Source organism: Solanum tuberosum, unplaced genomic scaffold (assembly GCF_000226075.1).
Source record: "Solanum tuberosum cultivar DM 1-3 516 R44 unplaced genomic scaffold, SolTub_3.0 scf00078, whole genome shotgun sequence".
NCBI lineage: Eukaryota > Viridiplantae > Streptophyta > Magnoliopsida > Solanales > Solanaceae > Solanum > Solanum tuberosum.
In genome coordinates, this window is record NW_006239005.1 from 1793108 (window position 1) to 1805058 (window position 11951).

General features: G+C 33.6%; 1 protein-coding gene across 1 annotated transcript; it reads left to right on the top strand.

Annotated features, from left to right (window-relative positions):
* The first annotated feature begins 7148 nt into the window (after nt 1–7148).
* LOC102595201 (glutamine synthetase cytosolic isozyme-like) lies at nt 7149–11234 on the top strand. Its single transcript, XM_015308359.1, has 12 exons — nt 7149–7231; nt 7468–7507; nt 8566–8669; nt 8777–8825; nt 8958–9064; nt 9329–9416; nt 9522–9650; nt 10177–10251; nt 10335–10388; nt 10455–10492; nt 10594–10753; nt 10879–11234. The coding sequence occupies exons 1-12, from the start codon at nt 7149–7151 to the stop codon at nt 11029–11031; spliced, it is 1080 nt and encodes a 359-aa protein (XP_015163845.1). The 3' UTR covers nt 11032–11234.
* Nucleotides 11235–11951: the final 717 nt, after the last annotated feature.

Genomic DNA, 11951 nt, shown 5'->3' on the forward strand with positions numbered 1-11951 from the left:
AATATATGCATAAAAATCTCGTGAGTTATTGGCTTATATTATTTTGGAAGAGTTTTTCCACCATAAGTTAAAATTCTGCGCAATATCAATTTGACATCAAATAAATGTTTAAATGGGCAGGATGCACATTCTTAACTATTTCTTTTTTTTTCTTTATGAACCTAATCCCTCTACTAAATTATAATCAATATGGCCATAGTTAATCTCTTTTAAATGTCGCAAGTATTTAATTAGATTTCTTGTTTAAGTGGTAGTATCCTTTCGAAAGGGTCGCTACAGACACCCACACTAACCCTCTGCGAGGAGAACTATTTTCCTAACCCAACAACCCTTAAATAGAGCAAATTATGAGTTTTTGGCTAAAATCATCCTCAACTATGATTCAAATCTAATTTACATCTAAGTGAGCAAAAACATCCTTATACTAACAAAAAAATAACAAGAATCATCCTTCCATCTATTTTTGTCAGGAAATTGATTGAATCAGTATATATATATATATATATATATATTTGATCATGTTTTAGCCACGATGAGAAGATCAAAGTTACCTAAAAGAATAAGAATATGGATAGGAAATGAATCTTTCATTCTCAGAATTTAATTTTTTGTGTTGTTAGTTTATATGTTTTTTTGCATCATCAAGTAAATTGACTTGCAACAATGCATAAGTCTTGAAATATTTATATGATATGTTTTGATGGTTAGAAAGATTATGTGAAAACTTCATTTTAAAAATATTACTCCCAACTATTTAGAGATTTTCTTTAATAAAATATTTAGTATGTATGTACGTTATATACAATGCAATTCACATTTTATACAATGTACAAAAATGCTGGAGAATTAGTGAAATTATGTGGGCGATTAGTTATGAAAACAAAAAAATACTTTATTTGAAATTTTTGAAGTTGGAGTTATATTTGGCCATACTTTTTACAAAGAATATTTAGAATTTGAATATATTTTGTTTGAATATGGTTTAAGCCCTCAATTTCTAAAAATTAGAAAAATAACTTGACTAGCTTAACCATGCGTACATATATTCATTCGACTTTACACATTTTTTTGTTGGTGACGTGAGTTTCTTACAAAAATAAACGAAGGATGAATCTTGCAATTTCTTGGATAGTGTAAGAATGTTTTTTGTTCACTTATATAACAAAAAGATGTACTTTCGATTTAAGTCATAGTTCAAGGATGATTTTAGCCAAAAACTCAGCAAATTACTTTAACAAATCATTGAGTTCCCATAAACTTAACAAATCATTATAACGATGACATGATTCAACCTCTAGAATCTGAAAGTCATAGTACTAGGATTCTAAATAGTCAACAGTGAGAATGCAACCCCCAAAACTAGAAAACATTAACCTAATAGTCTAAAAAAAATATATGTGTTCGAATAGAGGGATAAAAAAGTAGAGAAGAATCCATTGTTGTCTGGATGAGCAGCTCACCCTTGGATTCAAAGGTCAAACGTCTTTCAAATGAGGCTTCGTATCACGCGCCTAAATATGCCATGTACTCAACAAGAAAAAAATAAGTGCAGTATCAGTATACACCAACCGTGTACTGGTAGAATCATACAAATAGATCTAAAATATAAATGTAAACAAGTAACCACATAATAGTAATACATGCCAACATATATACTAACAATCATAACATAATACAGATTCTAAATCACAATATCCTGAATCAACCAATTCATGAAACATGTCTCACGTGATCACAAATGCATATCATTGGTCCTCTCACGGATCCCTAAGACATCATCTACAATATTTAACATGCAATCCCAGTCTATACAAGGACCATCTTAACATTTTAACACGAATTTCAGCCACTCATGAACTGACATACGACAATCACATCTTGAAAAAGTAAACATGGTTCACTCATGGAACCAACATGCAAATCTGATTCTCTCATGGAACCCACTCACAAACTGTTAGCGTACCGACACTGTATCCAAGCCAACCATAAATGATTCATACCAGACATGATATCCAAGCCAGCTGTTAGTATTCTGTACCGACGTGGTACCCAAGTCAACCATCAATCACAAACATACACAACGACAATCACAATGAACAACCACACTTGAAACCACAAGCAATTAACATGTTCATTACATGAAGTTATCAACATATGTCATCATTTCACATTACCTTTTTAGTTTCATCACATGCATTGCACAAGTGATACTACAAAGCAATAGACATGCATACATTACATACTTGGAAAACACACAACCATCATCTACCTTGAATCAAACCTTTGGAACCTTTAAAGAATTTGATCTTTTCCCTTTTGCAATGTCTTGACTTGTTCTTGGTCTAAACAAATAATAAAACACAACAATCAATAATTAATGGCCTAAAATATCTAGATTATACTCAAATTCTAACCCCATGCTAATTATAATCATTCTACCTTAGGGCTTTTCCCACCATGAAACAAACCAAAATCCTTTCCCAAGAGCAATACCTTAGATTCTAAGGCTTAAGAATCAATTTACAAAATAAGAGAGTAACTAACTTATCTTTATAGAAGAATTTGGTGGAAAAACGGGTGATGACTCTAAATCTCCCCTCTCAATTTCAAGAATGAAGTTGCAGCAAAATAAGATTTTTTGACTTTTCTACATAAAATCCCAACTTACTACGCTATAGCGGCATCACCATAGCAACTTCCCCCTCTATAGCACCTGCACAATTGCCATAACGGCTTCCCCCGCTATAGCACCAGCACAATTGCTATAACGACTGCATAGACATCCCGCTATAGTGCCATGCCAGCCGGCATAACTGCTTGTACGGAACCAGAGACTCGTAAACCTCCCCAAAAGCCCCCATTTCGCAACATGCCTTCAATCCTTGATGTTCTATACAAACCCTTTTAGGTCAAGTTCAATTTCGGTAATTTTACTCACCCGAATTCGATTCTGAAAGTCCCGATGTGTTCCTTAATGTAGCCATGTCTTGGCTACTAGAAAATATAATTCAAACCTAAACATATCACCTAAATCGTTTTCGGATTTTCCTAGACCTCACCTCTTCCAGATTTCATCTAAGACTAGCCTAACCTAAAAATTTTAAGTCACTACCTAAAAAAGTTTCTGACCCAATTTCTTTCACCATTGGCCTACTCATACTGACCGAGACAGATCATTATATGACTGCAAATGATCAAGGAACGAGGAAGATTTCTATGCTTTTGAGAATGACACTCATTATGTGAACAATCAGTCGGAGGATTTCCGTCCGAACTATCAAGGTTTCAATCAAGAATCTTAGCGGTAATGTCAAGAAAATCAAGATTGGAACAAAGAGCAGCAAAATACAGGGTGAAGATACATGAGCCATGATAATTGGGACCAAGGCTTCAACAACAAAAGTGCAAATTCATATGTCCCATCCTAAGATAGTCACTATAATGCAGAACAAATCATCTACTCTTATCAACCAAGTTGAGGCTCAATTGAGCTGCATGTCAGCAATAATAAACCAGAGGCAGAAGGACACTTTTTCCCGTGCATGACACATAACTAATCCAAAAATTAAAAGAAGTAATTGAGTCGGTGCATGGCTATCGCAACACAAACAAAAATTAATATTATTTTCATCAAATGGACATATGAAGGGACTCATTATTGATGTTCATCAGTTAGATTTTCTTATATCTTTAATTATTAAGTACTCTGTATATCATAAATAACTATTTTTTTTCGATATACATCATGAAATTGATAACATATAATCTACTAATAATCATTAAGAAGACATCGACTTTGTGAATAATATCTACGAGATATTACTTTCATTCAATAATATAAATGTCGGTTGAAATAGTTTAATTGTTCATTAATTTGGGCTTATATTTTTATCATTAATTTTATTATATAACATATGCAAAAACATAAAGTTACCACTGAAATTGTCCTGAATTTTTAAAAAGACACCTTAACTTTGCGGGCGTCGTGTTTGAAGTCGGAGACATTGCATGTATTCTTTGGAAATATTTCTCTAATGCTTGTGGAATCCTTCACAACTCTAATGAAAATGTCAGGGATAAGATTATTAGATGGTGGTTGATCAAATATGTCAACAAAGTTCATGAACTCCTTCTCCAGAGTCTTCCATCTATTATTTGCTGGGAAACTTGAAAATATAGGTGCAATTTCAAACATGAAGGTGTTAGAATTCCTATTCCTAGAATTATTGATCAAATCTCCAACCTCCTCTATTTGATTATTAAATCTATTTTCCATAGCTTCCACTTTCACCTTTTGTTATCAGTGTCTCTCATCTCACAAATCACATCACTTTGTGACTTCTCTTTCATGCACACCTTCAGAGAAGGTAACACTACAACTGATTTGCTCGCAAATATGGCTGAGCATTGCAAAACAACTACCTTCTTCACCGAGGCCATAAATCTTCCTTCTAAGGTTACTTCCACTTTGAAGAATGATGTAGTTGGCAATCCCAACATTAGAATTAGAGTGAAGAAGGGCAACTTCATATTCGACCCTGGTTAAATTTTATTTGGTTGCTTCTCGTTTATGAATTCTAGAATTTTTTGTAAGCTTATGTGACGAGGAGCAACCCTCCTCCTTTTTTCTTTCTTTTTATTTTGATAAGTTAGAGAGTAAGGATGTGCTCTCACTCCTAGTTTTGTATTGCGGAGGTGATCAGGTTTCACCTCCCTCCATGCTCCTTTGGCTTATCTATTGAAGCCCCTTTGAGGGAACCTTTAAATGAAAAAAAAAGGTTTGTCTTAAAAAAAACACACAATGCGGGCGTCCTATTATCTCACTAAAGTATTGAATATCTTTGTAAGAGGCCATTTTGATCCATTTCTCACCTGGTTTGTGAACATGCATAACACGCGTGTGAATGTTTATTTTTCGTGCTAAAAACTAACTAAAAGGTGCCACGTTTCAGTTCTTTTCTTTATTAATTATTTACTTTATTTAAATTCATCCTCTTCCCCAGAACAAGCTCAAAAGTGTCGTTGGAACTCTCTTTGACAAATTCATCATCTTCCCCAAAAACTATTCGTTTTAAATTTCCAATCGAAGAACTTAATTTGAAATTATTCAAGGTTTAATTTATTCTTAATTTTATTTAGTTTTGAGAAATCAAGATATTTTTATGATAAGGTTTAATTTCTTTTTAAAAATATGACCTTTTTCGAGTAATATAAGAAAACCCTAACTTATTAACCTTTGACTCCTTGTTTACTCAGCTATTCCTCTAAGAATTTTGACTACAAATTTTCAAAAATGAAGCAGATGATCTCTACTCCACTATCACTTGACTAAGAAATCGAAGAGGCATGAAAAGCTGAGAAATGAAAAAGAAAAGAAAGATATTCAATATCAAGTGATGCTCACGACGCGTGTCTTACCAGGTGAGAAAATGGCTCACAATGTTCCTTTTACAAAGATATTCAATACAGGTAATAAAACACCTAAAAAATTAAAATGCCTTTTTAAAAATTCGAAACAATAATATTATTTATATTGTTTAAAATATTTTTAACAGCATGGAACACACGTATTAAAAAATAAATTAAAAAAGTAAACTAAAAAATCACTTGTCCACACATTGGGATGAGAGTGAACACATGCAACCGCATAAACATAACACCTCAGCACTTCCTTTTGATGTTTTCGTATAGTACTACACACGTATGCACAACACATTATGTCATGTCCACCGATACTTAGAGGTAGAGGTGATAAATTTATATTACAGTAATAAATTTATTATATATAATATTATTATAAAACTTAAAATCAATAAAAATTAAAATTCTAATTTTGAGCTTTACTAGAAATATATGTATATTCTCCATTTTTGTTCTCTACAAACTTGTACACAGATTAATTCAGATGAGAGCAACCAAAATTCATCTGAAAACACATTTTAAATATATATAAGTTGAAGAAGGGAAATTAAGAATATCACACTCTTCTAACGTGGTTGTGGTTTTGGCTGTTAATTCAAAGTTCAAATTAGCCTCTTATAATAAGGTCTATCTCTTTCCCCACTCATTCTAAACATATTGCAATTTTTGTTAGCTTCATTTCTCTTCATTAATTAGGTATATTTATGTTTTTTCTTGTAATAATGCAATTAATTTCCTTTGAGATTTACTATAGAGTAGGAAGTTGGGCTTTGATTGGACTTGTGTTTTGTAGTTGACTCAATTATTTCGTAACATACTATGTTTTGCCCGGTATAATTTTTGTTCTTGATTTTAATTGATGCTACTACATCTCCAAAGTAACAATTTCCACCTTTTCTTTTATAGTGATTTGAATGGTCTTATAATCAGAATTTTCACTCGGAGTTTAAAATATGAAGAAGTAAGTATACACAGAATCTGAACTGTCTAAAAATAGCTTTTAGCGACAATAAATATTAACATTAACAAAAGAGTGCTAAGACCGTTAATTATCATAATTTGATTCAACGTCGCTACAGATTTTAGGAACATTTACAAAGACTGTTAATCATCTCTACGTATAAATAGTATAAATTTTCGCTGAAAAAAAGTACGAATGTTCCCTACTCCCCTACGTGGCTACTAGGGCTAGCTGTTATTTGCTATGGTTAAAAAATCAAATCGAACTGCAATCTGAACCAAATCAATTAAAAAATCTGATATTTGGTTTGGTTAGGTTTGGTTTTTAATTTTGAAAATCAATACTATTTGGTTTGGTTTTGGTTAAAATGACCTAATCGAACCGAGAAATTATATAATATAAATTTTATAATTATTTACATAGTATTTATAATAAAATATAAATATTTTATTAAATTTAATTAATTTACTTAAGTCTTTGGTGTATAATGACTTTAATATTGCTTAACTAAATCATTTTGTTCCTGTAATAATAACTCTAGCATTGCTTAATTGCTTATTGAATCCACATTAGCTTTTCTGTAGATTGTTCATGTAGTAGGTATCGTCTGTCTCTATCGAGATGCGTATTCCCTTAACAAACTTATTACTTTCAAACCGAAAAAATAAAAAAAATCGAACCAAAACGACAATCATTGCTGAATACATATGGCTGAATCCACAGTAGCTTTTTTGTAGATTTTTTGCTTGACAGTGAGTTAAGAAACATGTCACTGTTGGATCTTGTCAACTTGGATCTCTCTGAATGCCACAAGACAAACAAAAGTAAAATCATTGCTGAATACATATGGTTAGTTTCAGAGCTTTGTTTTCCATTTTCTCTACAGTTTTTTGTTGTATGCTTTGTGTTCTTTTCCTTATTGCTTTGTTTATTGGTGTTTCTTGTTACAAGTTTTGATCATTACATATAATATTGACTTACTATTTCATAGTATATAATACATATATTCTTTTTGTGTAATAGGTAGTGTTTAGTTTTATTATACTAAAAAATAATTTTCTTGTTCTGATATGTGCATTTATCAGGATTGATGGATCTGGTATGAACCTGAGAAGCGAAGGAAGGGTAATTCATATCTCCCTTTTCCTTTTTCAATATTTGCATGGCAATATATACATGTATGTTTGTTTGATTTGGTAACAACTTTGGGCTTAACTCACGCCCCCAAAAGCTAGTTGTTGGTTGGGGGGAGCACAAGTTTATTTAAGTCCCACTTCAGCTCCACGTTCAGCAGATTTGTGACACACAAGATCGTAACAATAATTAATGGCAGAGTCAAGATTATTATTTTTAATAAGGAGGTTCAAAATCTAAAGAACTGAACACACGAACTAGGGGTTCGACACATGAAAAAAATAATATTAATCATATGTATATAATATAATATTTTTCCGCCGAAGGGGGTTCAAATGAACCCCTGACCCAAGTGGGCTTCGCCATTGATAACAATCTCCTCGCTTGATACCAACGACATCGTTAGTCACAACTGTCACCTCTCTCGAGTCCAGGCCACCACTATTGACACGTAGACCACCATTTCGAGCGTTGACCCTATCTGTCGAACGATTGGCTCTGATGTCATGTAACAACCTTGGGCCTTTCGGGGAGTGAGTTAGGCTCAATGTTGTTACAAATTTTATGATAAAAAAGGTCTATTATGTTTTCTCGGAATTATGATCTTTAAGGGAATATTGACATCTAGGATGTGTTCGGTACGAAGAAGAATGTGTTCTCTTAAAAAAATATTTTTTAGGAAATTAAGTGAGTTTCTTACTTATTTTCTTTTGTTAAGTACGTAAGCAAAATTTATTATTCTAAACACATTTATATATAATCTAGACGAATACTATAGGAATTATTGGTGTGGAGTGGTAGGGATCAGGGCTATCGGGGTTGGGGCGAAGATGAGGTATGTTGAAGGACAGGGAGGATACAATTAATGTAGAATGCCAATAGTGAAACTTGTTTTCCCTCTTTCGTTAGGAAAATCATTGTCCGAACTTGTTTTTCTGGACAATTTTTTTCAAAAATTTGATCAACCGAACCGAACATCAGAAAACTGAATTCTTTTTTCCTCCAAACGGAACACACCCCTTATTGTGAATTCGATCTGTGGATGACAGACCCTACATGGTCCTGTTACTAATCCTTCTCAAATTCCAAAATGGAACTATGATGGTTCGAGCACTGGCCAAGCTCCTGGTGAAGATAGTGAAGTCATCTTATAGTATGTAATCACTTGTTTTTTTCACGTTTCCATTTCCATTTTCGAAGTTTCATCTGTCGTTTCAAGTTTCTATGTTTGGCATTCCTTATGTTTTTTTGTTTATATAGTCCCCAGGCAATTTATAAGGACCCATTCAGGGGAGGAAATCATATTCTTGTAAGTTCTCTCTCTATTTCATTTTTGACAAGGTAGCGGTAAGGTTGAGCCTTCCCGGACCCCACTTTTGTGGGATTACACCGAGTATGTCATTTGAAGGAATGGACATCTTTTCTGGATTTTGATATTTAGGTCATGTGTGATGCTTATACTCCAGCTGGAGAGCCCATCCCAACAAACAAAAGGTTTAATGCTGTAAAGATATTCAACCACCCTGAAGTCCTGACTGAGGAACCTTGGTAAGTTTAGGAATCATGGACTATGTTAGTGAAACCGGCGATAAAAGAGTCATTGTCCTATGTTAGCGCACTTCCGTACGTGCAATAGTTTGACCAAAGCTTATCCTTTTACAGTACTAGCTTCAGGGACATATTCTATATATTACTTTACTAATACTATTGTCATTGTCCAATAACCTATTTTCCGAAGATGCAGTTAATTTGTTTGTGTGTATGTCGTCTTCAAATTCATCCTCAATTAACTTCCATTATTCTCTATGATAGGTTTGGTATAGAGCAGGAGTACACTTTGTTGCAGAAAAATCTGAATTGGCCACTTGGTTGGCCAATTGGAGGATATCGTGGACCTCAGGTAGTGTGATAAGAAGCTTTTCTTGAAGTTCCTAGTTTTCTTGGTTCATAAACAAATATCTGTTTGGAAACATAATACTTTTCTTGTGCCGTGTATTGGTAATAGGGACCATACTACTGTGGTGTTGGTGCAGAAAAAGCCTTTGGCCGGGATATTGTCGACTTACACTACAAAGCTTGTTTATACGCTGGTGTCAACATTGGTGGAATCAATGCTGAAGTTATGGCAGGCCAGGTAAAACTAAAAAGAAAAAAAAAAGCTTTCATGTGAATTTCCATGATGTCGTAAAGGGAGGATATTATAGGGAAGCATCAAATGGAGAAGAGCTGGATGAGGGGAAACTCTCATGTCCGGCTCAGAGGGCAGGGTATCTCGATTCTACTAGCATTAAGCCTGCAATGTTATTTGGTTCCAAGTCAGTTGAGAATACAATTAAATAACAAAAATGTGGTCTCTCTAACAACTTAAGCCTTTAGATGGTCATATACTTCAACATGGTATCAAAGCATACCTCTCGTCACCCATTATCAAAAAGAATTTCCACGTGTTTGGTCCATAAAAAAGATCAGGTTTACACGTGAGGAGGTATTGAGAATACAATTTAATAATAGAAGTGCGCTCTCTCTAACAACTTAAGCTTTGAGATGAGATGGTTACACACTTCAACGAGGTTGTTTGTGAGTGAAACTATATGTTGCCACTCCAATTTTATCTGGCTGTGCACTTAACTTATGTTCTTAGTACTTTTGTTTTGATTCAGTGGGAATTTCAAGTTGGACCAACAGTAGGCATTTCTCCTTGTGATGACCTTTGGGTTGCGCGTTACATTCTAGTGGTAGTTCTCTTTCACCTTCCAGCTAAAGCTAATAGAAAATTTAAAAGACCGACCTTACGTTTCCTTGTTTGTGGTTCTAACAGAGGATTGCAGAAGCAGTTGGTGTAATTGTTTCTTTTGATCCAAAACCTGTTGAGGTTAGGTTCTGTTTAATCTTTTACATAAATATGTCATATTATATCTTACCATTCGTCTCGTGGCAGGGTGATTGCAACGGTGCTGGCGCTCATACAAATTACAGGTACATTTTCCGTTGATACATACGTTCATCTCCCTCATCCCGGGTAACTTCCAATGAAAGGTAAAAAAGAGTTTGGCTTGACATATTGTTGTTGTGATTAGTACCAAGTCTATGAGGGCTGATGGAGGGCTAGAAGTAATAAACAAGGCCATTGAGAAGCTAGGCAAGAGGCACAAGGAACATATTGCTGCTTATGGGGTTGGCAACGAACGTCGTCTCACAGGAGAGCATGAAACAGCTGACATTAACACCTTCAATTTTGTAATAACACTTGTGACCTAAGACAAGTTCTGTTTATTGATCGATCGATCAATGTAGATATTGTTTTTAGGGTGTGGTCAATGTAGTTCTTTAACATGATTTGTGTTATCGATCTTTTTCCATAGGGAACTGCTGATCGTGGAGCATCGATAAGGATCGGAAGGGACACACAGAAAGCAGGAAAAGGATACTTGGAGGATAGAAGGCCTTCTTCAAACATGGATCCTTATATGGTAACTTCTATGATTGCTGAAACAACCATCATCTGGAAACCATGACACTTCTATGATTCTCTTCTTGCATATGAATGAAAATAACAAAAAGGATAGATCAAAGGTGAATTTTATGCCTTCATGAGAGTTGGTGGAACTTTAATACATCACACCCCTTGAGGTGCGACTCTTTTCTGGACAATGCTAACGTGGGATACTTTGTGCAATAAGTTGTTATTTTTTTACATAATTTTGATGTCTACCTAAATAGCTACTACTCTTTGTATTTGCTCAATTTTCTAATAAAATGTTCTCTCTGTTTTAATTTGTTCGTCTTATTTTGCTTCATACAAGTTTAAGTAGAAACATTTTTTGAATTTTGTGGTTTTAAATGAAGATATATCATATCAAAAATATCTATTAATTTTATGGTCATAAATATGTCATAAAGAGAAATTGAGATTAAATAGTTACTAAAAAGAAAAACGAAATGTTATTTTATTTAGTATATACAAATTAATAGAGGATGTAGTTATATTTATCGTCCTACAAATTATAGTGTGACCACAGTTGAGTCCGGGCCAACAATAACAAGCAAAATCTGTTAGCCGTTTGCGGGAGCTCTGCTACCTTTTCCCCTCAAACTATAATTACTTTTTCACAAATTATATTTCAAGATTTAATACTAAATATTAGTAATTAATAGAGAAATGTAATAAATTATCATATCAATTTATTTATTTTAATATGACAAATTCAAATATGACAAGTAAAAGTTGACAGATTTTCCAAGACTTAAATGAGATGGTCCATGTTTAAGACTCAAGTCAAATAGCAAATCATGATTTCACAATTTTTAATACACAGATTAATATTTACAAAACCAGACCCACTATTTTATACTTTCTCTGTCCAATAATAGCTATCAGCTATTGACTTTGTACAAGAATTAGGAAGCAGTTAATGATAGAAATAATTTTACCACA